Source organism: Schistosoma mansoni, chromosome 1 (genome assembly GCF_000237925.1).
Source record: "Schistosoma mansoni strain Puerto Rico chromosome 1, complete genome".
Taxonomy (NCBI): domain Eukaryota; kingdom Metazoa; phylum Platyhelminthes; class Trematoda; order Strigeidida; family Schistosomatidae; genus Schistosoma; species Schistosoma mansoni.
In genome coordinates, this window is record NC_031495.1 from 45959763 (window position 1) to 45976692 (window position 16930).

At 30.8% G+C, this 16930-nt stretch overlaps 1 protein-coding gene across 1 annotated transcript in view; it reads left to right on the forward strand.

The window, feature by feature from the left end:
• Positions 1-1020: 1020 nt before the first annotated feature.
• Positions 1021-16930, forward strand: part of Smp_170340 (putative collagen alpha-1(V) chain precursor) — a gene marked incomplete at its 5' end in the record, with an annotated part of 40646 nt that continues 24736 nt past the window's right edge. Inside the window, 10 exons of the mRNA XM_018794600.1 lie at positions 1021-1134; positions 1588-1647; positions 3862-3996; positions 6466-6510; positions 10938-11000; positions 13667-13747; positions 14523-14675; positions 15494-15571; positions 15913-15989; positions 16363-16438. Of these exons, the coding sequence (XP_018648995.1) occupies positions 1021-1134; positions 1588-1647; positions 3862-3996; positions 6466-6510; positions 10938-11000; positions 13667-13747; positions 14523-14675; positions 15494-15571; positions 15913-15989; positions 16363-16438 (882 nt within the window). The remainder of the gene's footprint in view (positions 1135-1587; positions 1648-3861; positions 3997-6465; positions 6511-10937; positions 11001-13666; positions 13748-14522; positions 14676-15493; positions 15572-15912; positions 15990-16362; positions 16439-16930) is intronic.

The window sequence follows — 16930 nt, forward strand, 5'->3', positions numbered from 1 at the left end:
AATACATGGTTCAGTCATAATGAAACTTCCTTTCAATCACGAACAATTATTATTTTTTGTTTGGAAATACTTTAAAATTTAATTAGATTTAACTATTGTGTCAGAAAATGTGCATAGTGTTTAGCTTCGATAAGAAAATATTTCTTTATTATATAAGATAATCAGTATTACACAATGATCTATGTTCATTCAATTATAAATCAATGGACGCTAAAATGTGACCTTCTAAACACCGGTATATAGTGTTGGACCCATAAGCATTTGATTGGTAGACTAACCGGCCGGCCGGTTTAGATTTACGACAGGCCAATAAGGAAAATCAATACTTTGTACTGAACTATCATGAAAGATAACCAGTTAAAAATTAAAGTATTTTACACGATTTTGCCAAAATTATTAGACGGACCAACAAGAGAACTCAATAAAGTATTTTATTGTTCTGATCGTGGTAATTTTAAACATTTCCCCCTGATATTTTTACTTTATCTTCCATCGGTTTTATGTTAAAATACAGGTTTGGATCAAATACTCAGTGTGTATAATTAGGAAGGCATGCAAAAGTAGGCACAGAAATAGATTTACATACTGACTATGGTGGGATACTATTGGAGTTTTCTAGCACAAACATACATTCAAATTAGGGAAGCACATATTTACACAAATGTATATATATATACATGTCATTTGTGTGCATGTCTATTTATCCTATAAAAATAAAGAGACACCTTGAACATACACCGACTGTGTGTCAGTTAGTAATGCCGGTAATAGAAAACTGCCTGAAGAAGAATAAGGTTATCGTTTATCAAGCATAAATTTAACAGAATAACTTTAATCGATCCGTAAACATATAAAAAACAGTGAACGAACATTACGAAAAAAAGTTATTTTCAATCTTAAGACAGTAAACTGAAGTGAAAGTTGATCATTAATTTACACATAATTCTATTCTATTTTACTTCTATCATAGAAAATTATATTCAATAAAATTTCACGTAACTTTGTATTGTATTCAAGATTATGAAGCCTCATGATAACTATCAATTTACAAATAAGTATAATACGTATGGATTTATTCTCATATCTATTTTTATATTATCGAATATATGCATAATATATACAAATGGAGCAGCGGTAAGTGAACTATTTTGCTCAACTTAACCTTTGGAATGCTCTTTTCAAACCTGTTTGGCCTAAATGTTCATGGATTATTTGATTCAGTAGTGTTACACAGAAACAGTGTTAGTCAAATGAATAAGTTAAACTGAAATAAGGTTAGTGTTAAGTTGTAGTAAATAATCTGAAAGGATATCAAACCACTAATTTGAAGACTTTCGATTGGAATCTACTAACCAGTTAGACAATGTTTCGATTTCAGTAATTGTCATGATACTTTTTATATTCCCTACAGATATGTTAAATAGTTAGATTACTATTTATACTAATTTAGTAAGGTTTTCTGTTATGTATTCTATAATCAATTCATCATATTGAAAGTGCACTACATAAACTTTCATATTTCCAATTTGTAGAAGAGTTATTTATGAGATTATGTGTTTCTTTTTCATATTTTTCCAACTATTACAGACGTGCATACCATCGCCGAATTGCACAGAATGCACTTGTATGGGAATTCCGGGGCCAAAGGTACGTATTATATATATAACATTATCAATTTCCTCGTGTTAACTATTGTTGATAATGAATGGTTCAGGTTATATATATTAGTTAACTAACTTATTTGATTGTTTATTTGGTCGATTGTGAAGATTTTATTCAGTTTCAAGATACGTTTTGTCAGTCAATAACTTTAGCTGGTGAACTAGTGAAAACTAGGGAATAATCGACTAGAATTATTCGTTTGATTGATTCATTCATTCGAAAAGATATTGTTTTTGGATGAAGGTGTCAACATTTATATAGCTGTTAATAGATGAATTTTTTATAGTTGTTAATCAAGTATTAAAATAACTTAAGCTAAATTAGGAAGTCATATTAATAGAAACAGAGTATAAACAAAGTGTGCAACATGTAATTAATAGTTTGTGAATATTACAGTCCCAAACTAAACAACACTACTTGTGTGTGTCTATATATACTTTCAAATATATTCTTACCAAGATTGTTAGGTACACATGTGATCAAGCTAAAAAAAATATTCAACTGGGTAGATGATCATTATCGTTCAGTCTAAAAAAGAAATACTTTTTTATTTTTAGATTATCAAAGTTGTACTACTTTCACTGTTTTTATGGATCATTCTTAAGGTACGATTGAAAAATAATTGACTTCAAATGTTTTTTAAATCTGCATTAATTGAAAAAAAACGTTACTAGTTGAGGGAAGGAATCTGTTATGTTTGCATATTTCTAGGGAATGTTATCTAGAACGATCCAATATGTTTATTGGAAAATAATGAACAAAGGGCGAATATCTGATTAGTAGATGTAAATGTTTTTTTTTAAGTTCATACCTATTGTGTTCATAATCAATAAAATTGAATAATAACTTTTAATCTATCCTTTTGGCTAATACATGACATATGTAAAAAAAGGAAAATATAAACTAATATTGATTTATGAATCAGTTGTATTCATTATATCAATTATAGCCTTATTTCCCCAAAATATTCCATTCTGTATTCTATTAAACAGAGACTGAATTGCTTAGGTATAATTTATTGTTTCATGGCATTCAATGCCAAATGAATGCAGAATGATATATATATATATATATATATATATATATATATATATGAAGACGTTTCAGCAAAGAGAAGAGTAGTTTTGATGTCGATATCTCTTCTAATTGATAAACGTGTTAAGCATTGAAAGAGATGACATAACATGTAAAGTAAGAACAATGCTTGTAGAGATTGCATCAATTTTGTATATTCATAAGTGTGTGTGGGACAGTAACATCAAGCTATGTAGTGTGTGGGCCAGTAACATCAAGCTATGTAATCCACTATACAAATAATTACATGTAGATGTGTGAATTTAGTTTACTCACAATGAATCAAAACAGTAATTATATTAACAATCAACAGTTTCGATATCAATGACGTGATATGAAAACACCAGATTCTATAAGGTAAACAATGCAATATTAGTCGATATTAGTTTTTTCTACAGTACAGTACAATTTCTTTCTCCGACTATCCCAATCATGTTTTCTAACATTGTCTAACTGATGTAAATTAATCTGATTGGTTGGAGGTATTTGTATATTCAAGAAAAAAGAAAAAAAAGTAGGATCATATTTGGTTACATGGCTTTTATATCATTTTGTGTGCCCTTTCTATTTCATAACAAGAAAATAATACGAAAATATTGGTCACAAGAAGTAATTTAGTGGTGATCAAATTATACACTTATCTCATTTAACATTATCACATGGATATTCAGTCTGCACTACAATGATAATAGAAAAGAAACATTAATAATAATATTGTTAGTGTATGCAGTTTAACATTTTACTTAAAAAACTATAGAAATATGACAGAATTACCCTTGACGCACTCACACATTCATGGATATGAAGGAGTTTTTGACTTGACAAGTTTCTTAGTTGTTTAATATGATGATGTATAAATAGGATTTATAATTCACGTCATTTGATCATTCATTTATTGGTTTATATTTGCATCAGTACTTCAAAGGTCACTTGGTTTGATTATATTTGATAACTATGTACAGCATTTTACCATACTGTTTGTATTGTTTAGGCTTTTTATTGACCAAGCTGACTTTAGACTATATTTTAATATATCCATTAAAAAATGAGATAAAATAATCGATCTTGCACATTTTTTATTACTGTTTTTGTTTTATTCTGCCACTCATTTTTGTGATAAAAAAGGGTGACGTTGGTGCTCGTGGACATGTTGGTAGACCAGGTCCTGTTGGACAACGTGGATTGCCTGGTCCACCTGGTCCAGAAGGTGAACGGGGTATACCTGGTATACCAGGTGATCCTGGACCCAAAGGAATTATGGTAAGTTAAGTTATTATTATCATTTAATAGCCGCTAGATATTTGTTTGAATGTTTGACTAGAAGATCTGTGATCATAACGACTGATTCACTCATGAGAAATGATACATGTATTGGCCAACACCGTCATAGAATAGTTTAGGTTACATAATTTGCATATACAATCTTATCTACATACAAATATGTTTGATGTAATTGACAGGTAGTATCGAAATATATGTGTTTAACAAACAAGCTATGGAAGTCATTGAATTAAAGTACTTTGTCGTGGTTTCTGTAGAAAATAAACCACATAGTCCACTAATTTTTCATCATTCTCAGATTGTTTTTTTCGATAGAATATCCAGTGGACTTGATCAGCAAATCAGACTGGTGTAGATTTTTTAAAATGTAACATAGTAACCAAATAAAGATTTGTATCTTAAAACTTGAGTTACGCTTATTCAATAGTTGAAGTTTAAATGGTGTAAGCCATTATCGCAAACCTAGAATGTGTATCTGTCGATCTCTAATTAGTTTATTTGATCTAAGTATATAAATTATCAGTTTTGATAAAGAAAGATGATCAATGACTACAGTCCAAAGTTTGAGATAAAATCACTTTCTTTAATACACACCAAAGAACACATATGTTTATCTACTCTGATGAAATAGCTCATATTAAGTCATCAAACATCAGAAATACAGTTTTCTAATTATTGGAGTATCATAAAATATATATATTAATTATATATGTTAAATATTAAGAAACTAGATATTGCATTTCAAAGGAGCTTGTCAACTATGTCTCCAACTAACAAATATCAGTTATCTTATGAATTTATCATTCTATTTCCAAAGAATCATTAAGATAAACTTATACTCGTCTACTGCATACAAACATATTTGGATTAACCTATCCAAATAATATTTGAAATGATTAATTTATAGAATCATAGTACAAACGACTATACATCAAAACAATATGACTAATTTAGGTGATATTTCTTTATTGAATATAATGTGTGGTGTAATATCAGTCACTTAGTTTTACGGAGAAAAAAGAGAAAAAAACCCAGTTGATATTTCCAATTTGATCATATTACCGAGTTTTGCCTACTAATAATTTTTGTTATAAAAAATTGTTCCGAAAAGAAATGAGAAGTTAATTTCTATGGTGAATAATTGATGAGTATTATTGTGCTGTATAAGTCTACGTTAACTATTTCGATTTATTTATTATTATTATTATTGTTGCTCAGCTAGTCAACAAACATATATTTACAGTAAAATAATTATCAGTATAATGTACTTATACTTATTGGTAATAACTAATATAAACTTTAATAGTTGAGATCATGAATCACTTGAAGCTAGACTACCACGGAAAATCTGGAGGCACTGGATGGTCCTCAGTTCGGATATCGCGAGGTGGGATCGTGGGTGAGCACTTCTGAGGAGTCACACAGTGGAACGAAAGGGCCGTCCAGTGCTTCCAGGTTTTCCATGCTGGTCTAGCTTCAAGTGATTCATGATCTCAACTATTAAAAATTGCTATAATATCCACAAAACCCCTTCTGATAATAATATAATCTTGTTTGGTTCTTACTACTAATTGAATTCTGTTAATGTTATGATTATTTGACTGGGTACAAATTTCACATTTTCAAGTTATTTAAGTGTATCGTAGTTAGTTACTGGGGTTATGTCTTCGTTTACTTAGTCGTTTAATTGTAAATATTTTGGAATAATTTCTATTATAGAATTAGTCGGAGGTAAACTTATGCTATATTGTAATTTTTCTTCCATTATGACCTAATGACCCACACATGAAATATACGTAGCATGATTAAATGGTATTTTCGTCGTAAAAACTTTACATTCTTTACCTCATCCAACAAAAATGATAGAGAACGAAACAAACCCTCAATCATGGATTATGATAGTGTAAATAATCATTCCCTCTTGATTTTGGTAGGTTACAGGTACAAGGTCAAAATTGAGAACGAGAGTGGGGTTTATCCCCACCCAATTACTTTATTGGGTGTTGTCTGGAGGTTAGACATCCGCGCGCGAGACTGAAGGTCCTGAGTTCGATTCCCGTACACGGGATCGTGGATCCGCACTGCTGGTTAGTCCCACAATAGGACGAAACGGCGATCCAGTACTTCCAGGTTTCCAATAGTGGTCTAGCTATGATTAGTACGCGATTTTAAAGGTGGTGTTAAATAGTTGAAAGGACATATAAACGGAAAAAGACATAAGATTCCGTGTCGTTTGGGACTGACTGGTGATGTATGTTCTCAGTCTTTGAAGGGAACCATACTTTTCGACTGATTCGAACCCACTTAAACAGGATATTAGTTATGATGTTGCCACGTTATTCAACTATGATCTTGGATGTATTCAAATGATATTAATTGAAGCTTTTCTTTTGTAGTTAACTTTTACATTGAGATTAATGTACATTATTTGAATTTTTTCAATTGCAGGGTGATAAAGGTGTTTTGGGTGTACCTGGTGTTGATGGTCTTAAAGTAAGTAACAGTTATTTAGGAAGAAAATGGTTTGTTTTTATTTATTTCATTTACATTTTACAAGCGTACCACTATTTATTATTTCACTGTTAACATACATAACATTAATGAATAAAAGCTATCGATAAGCCAAAATAAACACCAAGATACTTAGAATGATTTACATCGATCAGTTTTATAAATATATTCGTGACAAAAGAATTGTAGCAGTGCTTACCTGTGGAAAAAATCTTGTCAATTCAAAATGACAGTTTCTAATAGCTCCTTACGAGGACGAACTGAATTTTTAGGTATAATATATTTTCAAAAGAATTTACATAATCAGAGGCTATGCATTTTGTACTTAGACCATGATATAAAGTAAAATAACCATCATTCATACTGTTGAGAAGAAATCTTTAGAAGATGACTTACTGTTTGATTAATCAAAAACGATAAGTGAAATGCTCAAAATTTCGACTGAATGAAGACGTTGTTAGTAGATGGATTTATACAAATTCATAAATTGAGGATTGTTTTCAGTAGATTTCAAATTTATTTTGAGTTGGGATTGTTTGTATAAAGTGTCTCATTGATATTATTATCTGTAATCTTTAGTGGAACCTCATATCCAATATTTTATTAGAATGAACTGAAGAAAGACACTTTTTTGCTATAAAATTAAGCTCCATATGCACTGAACTAAATGAGTCATGTACATTAAATATTGTTATTAATATCAAAATTAAAAAAGTACATTACTATGTAGAGTTTGAACTAAATGTTAATGTTCTAAATTTTATACGTTGAGGCCTAAAATACGGATTATAGTAAATTCTGCTAACACGAGACCAGATAAAACACGACTAGATAGTTCAGAGACAAATAGGGAACAATATTTCAAGGATGACAACTTCGTATGAGTAGAATATAGGAGATGAAACATTGGAAATCATCTTTTATGTCTCAAGAGAGAATGAGATGAGTAGGCATTGTAGTACACATAGTATTATACAGCGAATTGTAACTAATAAGAATCAGTGTTAATAATGTGATTTTATCACATCACAATAATATTTAGGTGTGAATAATTGTTATTGAGACAATCTCAGCAAGTCATGATAAGATTACTTCAGATCAACTTGAACAGTTAGACAATAACTTTTATTCGATAATTAGACGCATAAAAAGTAATTTTTAATTATAACAGCCAATCATAAATAATGTAGCTTCTGGCTCTATTGTGGATTGACACAATTCGCCACAGAAAATTACCACTGTGTAATGCAAACCGAAGTAATCTGAATTAGAAATAGTATTTACGATTATAAAATAGCTTTAGAGAATATGATATTAATAAAAGAAATAGATTTGGGAATTGAAAAGCACGAAGTAACATTAAAACTGAGGATGTGTACTACAGAGACTAATGTTGACACATATTACCTATGAATGTTATATGATTCACTACATAAATAAATAAGTGTTATATTCATCCAATGAAAAGTTAGCAGTTATTCTATTAGTATTCTCTCATTAAGGATAATGATAATAGTTACAACCCAGCCAAATAGATTTTTTTTCACAATAAGAGTTATATATCACAGTTAGTTGAATATGTAAACAATCAGTTAAAATTTTAGATATACTAGTTTTATATTTTGCTGCTTAGGGTAATTTCTGAAATCAAGAAAAGAGTAGTACACTGATAATAACCAACAGTTCAGTGAATTTTATGGTATTTTTCGAATTCTTAGATAAATTTTAGTTTACTCAAGGTAGTTATATGGAAAACTTTCGAAGAAGTTTCATTGAAAATTTAAACCTTTATGTCTCTGTACTCAAAAAGGAAAATTTTGCTCAGGTATTCCTTAGTACTTTTATATAATAGGAAAGCTAACGAAAACTGAACATTAACAAACAAAAACCAGATTGTTCACATTAAAACAATCCAGTTCACTAGACAACATATAGTAACGAAAGTAATGATAAAAGACAATAATCATGTTTGTGAAAATTATAATTGAAATAATCTCAGCGATTGAAATTTAAAGAATTCCAACATTTCGTCCAACAAACTTGTCTAAACTTCATCATGGTAATGATTGAAATCAAAATTATCAAAGAATATTTAATGTTTAACAATTAAATCATATCTATACTGTGTTGATCCAATTAAATTCAGATGTCGACTTTAGTCGGATTAACGGTGCATATCAAATAAACAAGTTGGATAGAGATACGGTCCAATTACTCATTAAAAGTCATTTGCCAAACTCTTTCCAATGTATTTTGGTCCTTTCAAAGTCGATCTCGTATCCTGTTTCTAACGCATTTAACTTTATTGCCGACCTATTCTCAAGTTTCTATAGATAGACCGAGGATTTTGGAACATTTTCCAAATATTGTTTGTGTTTCTTCGACCTGGTATTCAACTGTCTAGATGTTTCTCTCACATAATCTTCATTTCAGCAATAAAAGTTTATCTCATAGATAACATACTGTTGTTCTTTCTTTGGAAACATATCCTTAACTTTCCCTAACCCTGATTTTATGGTATTAATGGCCCGAAAATACACTCATAGATTATGTTTGTTTATAATCCATTTAATTTATTTCGATGTTCATCTTATACTCTAAAGAAACAGGGATAAATTAAGAGGATTTAGAATAAACATAATCTGAGAGTGTATTTTCAGGCCAGTGATACCATAAAATCGGGGTTAGCGAAAGTTGGGGATAGGCTTCCAAAGGAAGAACGGTATGTAGCATAATACGAATATCACAAATTAAAAATCATTTATCAGTCTAAAAATACCAGAAGTAGGTACAAGAAAGACCTGCTACTAGTAGAGTTTTCACACTGTAACTATAATACTTCTGAAAGATGATATACAATTGTTAAAAGCTTGTATAAACACTAAGAACCCTAAACAACATACTTATGTTTAAATCTGCTAATTTTTATGAAGAGCACATCCAAGCCGTGAACACTAAATAGGATAAAAAGCTCATTCTGCTTTCCACTAGTAACAACTATCTATCTATTGTAAAATTAGAGTCTATCATGTTTAAAATCGTTTATAGCCATTTTTAATTTGTGTCATATATCATTGTATACAACTGAATTTTTTATTAGTCGTTTAAAGATCCCCATCATATTAAAAGACTAATATTTGAACGAAGAATATTCTCTTCGATAAATTCTCTTCAGGTTCTACAATTATATATCCAAATTAATAATCCGAAAAAATGGCCAGGTTTAAGGCAAAGTACATCGTTTAAAGCATGTAAATTTAGGATTATCAAACCAAATAGAACAAAATTGTTAATGTTGATATGACTCGTATAGAATGTTAACTTGAATCTGTATATATGTTAAGTGAAAATTTAAAGTCTGTGATCAGAATAAATATGGGTCAGATAGGGTGAGAGTTGCGACAATGCGATTACAATTCGATCGAGTGGAAGACTAAATTGTGTGAAAAATCAGTAAGACGTAATAAGGAGGGATCAATGAGAAGTGAATGAATCATGTATCGGGGAAATTAATAATGATGTTTAACCAATAATAATAATAATAATAATACAAAGGTTTGTGAATTAAATTAAGAGATACAATTATATTTGACTATGAAAGGTCGTAAGTACATAGTCAAATTAGGTCATCCAATAGCTAAGATTACTATTGATTAATTGGCCTTTTGGTTAGCCAAGGGAGGAGCAGGGGTTGGAGATATTTCTTCTGTACGCATAGCTCCGGTTTCCACACCCTGATGGCTACTGCCTCCGCCGTTTGAAGGACTTTAAGCTTGACAAGCTTTGGCAAAAAATTACTGACCCTATAAATAATTGAAAAGGATTGGTTTATACTGGCACTATGACCAGTTTACACTAAATGGGCCAATATCGAGCTGTTTACTTTCTTCACCAAACCTTTGCCTAGCCACATTGGGAGGTGTTCACGAGCACGAAAATGTAAATTCCTAAAACTTCGACCAATATAACTTGCTCCACAGGAGCAAGGATTATTGATTTGGATATATAATTTTTTATTAATTAGAATAAAATAATTCACATATTCGATGTTCAATCTGTTCATTATTATTATTATTATTATTATTATTTATATATTCGCGAGGGGTAACAGGCGTAAGTAAGTAAGTAAGTAAGTAATATATTCAGTTAGTTTATACTAATAATTTGATGTCAGTTAGTGACAATCATTAAGATCCCATTAACAGTTTTGTTATCATTGTCAAAATAATATTTTTTTACTATATACTGTAAATTTTATTTGTTCATACAGAAACTTTCAATCAAATGTCTACAATAAAATCTCAAAAGGCCTTGTAAATAAAAATTGGAAGTTTTTTTCTAGTAAAAATATTCAATGATAAAATTTCTTTTTTTTTCTACTTAGTGAATATTTTTTTGATTTTCAATAGGGTGCAGTTGGTATTAAAGGTCCGAAAGGTTTTCCAGGTGAAGAAGGCTGTTGTGGTGCTAAAGTAAAATATTTTTTTATTTAAATTACTTTATTTTTTTATGAAATAAATTTTGTGATCTATTATATTTAAGTATTTATTGGTGAGTTAATATTAGATTAGATTCTGTTTATTAAGTCTCTATTCGTCACCACGGTTGAATGACCTATCTGTAAGGAAGTTGAAAGCAACGATACTGAATACAAATTTTATTATCGACTGAAATTAACTGGGGAATCATTGAAAGCTGTTATATCCTAGTTCAAGACGTCATAGCAGTGCACATGAGTCAGCCTACTTATGTTAGGCATCTGTAGACAGTCGGTGAGAAACTCTGGACTTAGGTTTTATTCTAGTAGGCACCCACCATGAAGGTATACCTGATTCCTTTTTGGAACTGATGCACCTTTTGGTATTTGAACCTTCATCATCCAACTTCACAGTATGAGATGTTACCGTTGAGCTATATGGGCCCGCTACCGACCTTCTGTATGACTGAAATATTTACATTAGTTGACCTCTGAGTAATGACTAGTGCCATGTTTGTCTAGTTTATATATGAGTCTACAGATAATTAAAATAACTCATTCTGTCATTAAATAAGAATAAAGAGAATTCAGAGAAGGTTAGTATTATATATTTGGACAGTAGAGGGGTTTCAGGGGTCCACATTTCCAGCTTCAGTCAACTCAAAGTACCAGAAGTGATATCTGATCTCATTTGAAACAATGGAAATCAGCTAATTTTGATCTCTCATTGGAATCTGGAAACATCTGTCATGATGTCAATCATCAGTAGACACACAATTATTTATTTACCTTGAGTGATTTTTAGAGTATAGTTCAAACTGAAGGTCGTTTTGTCTTAAATTGAACTAATGTTCGCTCAACTAAAAATATTAAACTTTTGTAAACATTCCTTACTTAATTAGCCCTTATATTTTCAAGGAATGATTATAAAACGTTTGTGTCCTCAATGTTTTTCTACAGAGCTAACCGTAAGCTTCCTCTCGACTTTTAGTTGATGTTATGTCTCTGAATGTTTAGATATAAAAGTCAGGCAAAAATTACCCACCTATATTTTACTTGGGTATCAACTGCAATTTACAAATTACTATACGTAGTGATCTTATACCATAACTACGTAATTTCATGAGTCATAAATATAAATTGTTAGTAACTAGTATTTTGTTTCCCTACCACATGTTGTATTTTGATTGGAAGTTTAGGAGAGAAGGGAAATTCTACGTTGTATCGAATCTGTAAAAAGTGTTACAGTAGGTAAGATGAAAAATTTAGTGTTAGTGGGCGTAAGAAACAGTAACACCAACGACATACTATTTAAACTTAGATTGACATAATAAATTTTTTGTGATCATGTCACTATTTTATTTTGCTGTCAACTTATAATTACGAATTTCACAAGTTTCTGATTGTATTCTATTAAAAATCATATTTAATCGGGAGGGGTTAAGAGATTACTTTAGATTATTGATATTGTTCAATGAAATCTGGAAAACCATTAATTTAAAAAATGTGAAACCAAAGGTCCTAGATTTGACATATGGACAATTTTTGATACTATTAAGTTTTAACACTATTTAATGAATATTTTATCCATGGTAGTGTAGTTTCAATTGACTCATAATCTCAACTATTGTATATCTTATCAGTAAACAATTTCCAAAAACCTACAACTTAAGAAATTCCAGGTTTTCCATGGTGGTCTAGCTTCAATTGACTCATGATCTCAACTATATAAAATAAATCTTTGCATAAATTCAAAAGTATATATATAAATATATTTTTATATATTCCTGATGACAAATGTCATGTATAACTTGAACATATGTGGATTACTATGATAAACACACAGTGAAATGATTGAACTAAATGAATTTACTAACTGATTAAATATGGAGTAATTCACTTGCATTAGAGTAAACACAGAAATCATGTTTCACACTTAGAATCTAATTTAGCTGATTAGAAAAATATTTATATTCATTAAGATTGATTATTTGTCATCTAGAATATTCATTCTTAATAAGTAACCTTCGATAAGATTACTGAAAATATAAATTGATAATTTATCAGAAGGGGGTTTTGTGGAGATGCTCACTAGTGACTGACTCCATGAGGTATTTCCTGCAGTTCTAGTGAGAAGCAGTAACCAGTGGAGTTCAACCAGGTCTGTTGTGAGATATCAATTCACTGAAGACATTGGTGAATGGTTGCTCAATTTTATGGATTGGTTGAAGTTAGACATTAACACTGTTAGATGCCGGCTCAGTGGTCTATTGGTTATGTGGTCGCGAGGCGGGATCGTGGATGCGCACTGTTGAGGAGTCCCACGATGGGACGAAACGGCCGTCCAGTGCTCTCAGGTTTTCCATGATGGTCTAGCTTCAATTGACTCATGACTTCAACTTGATAATTTATCGTTAAAAATGTATATAAATACGTCTAGTTGTATAAAATAGATACATGTTACTTTTAAAGATAAATGTTTCGTAGAAGATAGTTGTCAAGTCACTATAAGCTTACCATTTAACAGACAAGTGGAAATAGTCTAAATTAGTGTATATATATCAAATATATTTATTGTAAATTAGTTAATATGATACATAATTTTTAGAAAAATATTTTTTTAATATACTTTTTATATTTCAACTTGTATTTAAACAATAGGGGCCTAAAGGTTTGAAAGGTACTCAGGGTAGTTATGGATTCGATGGACTTGCTGGTGAAAGAGGTTTAAAAGGTCCAAAGGTAAAAGTTTCTTTTTTTCAACATAAAATACTTGTATTTTTTTGCACAAATCTGCACATAAACTATTCATGAATATTTATGAAAGAATATGAATGGATAATGGTAATAGTTTTAATGAAAACTATTGCATGACTGGGTGTATATATGTTCAAAACAAGGAAACATAACAGGACACTTATTTACATATTTTAGCGGTATCTATTCATCTGTTATATCTAAAATATTGCCATCATCAAAAGTTATATCAGTCGGATTGTTACAACATTTGATAAAGATAATTCCATAATGAACGCTATTTTCCTTCCTTTTCCTCTTGTATTTAAGTACGTTTATTAATAATTAATAACCTAACGGGAAGTATTAGATTTCACCTTGTTGATTTTGCTGCTTTGCATTTATTTACTAATTCAAGCAATTCTCTAGTGAGAAGCAGTGACTAGTGGAGTTCAACCAGGTCTGTTGTGAGATAGTAACTCACTGAAGACAATGGTGGACGGTTGCTTAGTTTCGTGGATTGGTTGAAGTTAGACATTAACACCGTTAGACACCGGTTCAGTGGTCTAGATGTTAAGTGCCCGCGTACGAGACTGATAGATTCTGGGTCCGAAACTCGTGGGTGCACCCTGCTGAGGAGTCCCACAATGGGACGAAACGGCCTTCCAGTACTCTCAGGTTTCCCATAATGGTCTATCTTTAATTGAGTCATGATTTCAACTATAAAGTTACTAAAATCTCCACAAAACCCCCTTCTGAAAATTATAAATAATTATTTCAGGGTGATAAAGGGGAACCAGCTGTTGTTGATGGCATCGATGGTGTGGGAGAAACTGGACCCAAAGGTGAGAAAGGTGAACTTGGTCCGAAAGGTATTCGTGGCCGAGATGGAGCTAAAGGACAACCTGGTATGGCTGGTCCAAAAGGTTATCAAGTGAGTTGATGAATTGTATTTAAATTGATCATGTGAAGTCAGTTTTTAAAGACTAAACAATTTTCTAATTTCGATAAGGAAAAGCACTCTCAAGTTTGTAGTAAGTAGAACTAATAGTTTTATCAGTCTGAGATTCTACAAACTAACATCAGCGCTTATATCTATTCCATTTATAGAACTAAAACTATCAGTCTCTGATACCTCGAGATTGTCTGTATTTAAATTTGAGGATTATACAAATTTGATCTACATTCCTCACAGTTGATTAACCTTTTTCCAAAAACTCCAAACATGAAACCTTTCAGTGAAGGTTTCAGATAAAATCGGATCCAAAAAATAGTCCCACAAATGAACAAAAGCTATACTACTGAAAGGAGTTGACTCTTATCTGACCAAATTTCCATTATCAGTGTTCTATTCGCCTGAGTCATATAATTCGATTTAGATAGTTTCAGTTTATCCACTCTCTCCTAATGATATTATGGAAAAATGCCCAGTTTTAACTGAAGACTGAAATGAAAACATGCTGCAATATTCCACAACGAATATTCTATTTTGGATGTTTGATTATTTTGATCGGCAAATCTCCCCTACTTATAAACAACGATTGTAAAGTAAAGAATTATGTTAAATATTGATAGTCTTAAAATCTAAATTCTTGTCAACATAAATGTATTTATAAACACTTTTTTCTTAGTGTCAGACTGTGCGAGTAAGGTTTGCATTCTAGTGTTTGTAAATAACAAAATTGTGCATTTGCTAACATTGTTTTGAAATTTTCCTAACGTTTATTTTTTTAACTATTTGATTTTCCAAAGGGATTAAAAGGAGACCGTGGTGAACCAGGTTTAAAGGGTGAAAAAGGGGATACTCCCTCACCAATTTCTCTGCCATACGTAAGTATATAAAAGGAAATAAAGCATATTTTCTTGTCACTTATAAGCACAAATTTACATTGAAATAAATTAAACCATATCTTATACTTTATTTTTGTTTTCATTTCCAAATGTCACTAAAGTTTCCTAACCTGGGAAATAAATGACATTCTAGAACCTGGGAAAAGTAGTGTTTAATATTTACCATAATTTATGCTGTAATTTACTGCATCGTCGGGTGAACAGTCAGGAAAATATATTTTAATTTTATACTACCCATACATTTTCAGTAACATAGTATGTAACTTGAAATTCACCCCAAGTCTGTGTCCAAATAAATAACTCATTTTCTGTGATTTTAGGCAGAGCCGGGTGAGAAAGGATTCAAAGGTGAAAAAGGGACATCTTACGATGAATCAGCTTTATTTAAAGGACAGAGGTTAGTACCTGTTTTCACTGCAATGTACTGGACAAGGAGTGTTTTGAAATTTTACTCACTATTCAGTCATATGACATAGGTAACAGATTCAGAAGTGATCATATCAACTAATGAACATATTGTTTATTTGCCATTAAGCTCATTATAAATGAATCTGAAGTGAATCATTTTAGACGAACGAATAATCCAAACCAGTTACCCAGGATGAGAATTACAGAACTTGGTGAAAATATGTTACGCAATTTCTATGCTTTTAGCTTGTGAAATAGAAATATACATGATGAGGCGTCTAACATCTTTTGTTAAAAACTGGTGAAGTAATATTTTAGATAAACTTAACTACGAACTTTTTTTGTTTTATTTTTTGATGAAGAACTGGGGTTAAGGGTATAAAAGGGCTTCCTGGCCCTCGCGGTGATCCAGGTGATGAAGGTCCTACAGGTCCACGAGTAAGTTTTCTAAACATACGTTCACACAGATATATATTCATTAATGTTGTGCTTTGAATGTATATTTTATGCATTTATATATTGAGCCTGGTAGACTTAACTGTCCGTGAACTATTTGCTTTTTGTACTTCCTACTTTTAGAATTAGTGAATAGTGGTAAAATGGAAATGATTTACGACTCCATATTAAGCTATACGGATGAAAAATGAAACAGGAGTTAGTTTTTTCAATACTAAGTAATAAAAATAACTTTGCCATTTAGACAAACGAAACTGGGAAAAACACGCGTTATTTTTAGAAAACTTCTAAAAAATTCCTTCAGTATAATATAATATTACGCACAAACGTTGAATTCCTTTGTTTAATCTTTGAAAGAGTGGTAGGTGTGCACTCCTGAATTTCATTATGTGGAAGTTACTGGTTATATAATCAAACCAGCTCATAGTTTGATCTGTCTACTGATTAAACAATCTTTATAGGCTAATAATAGAA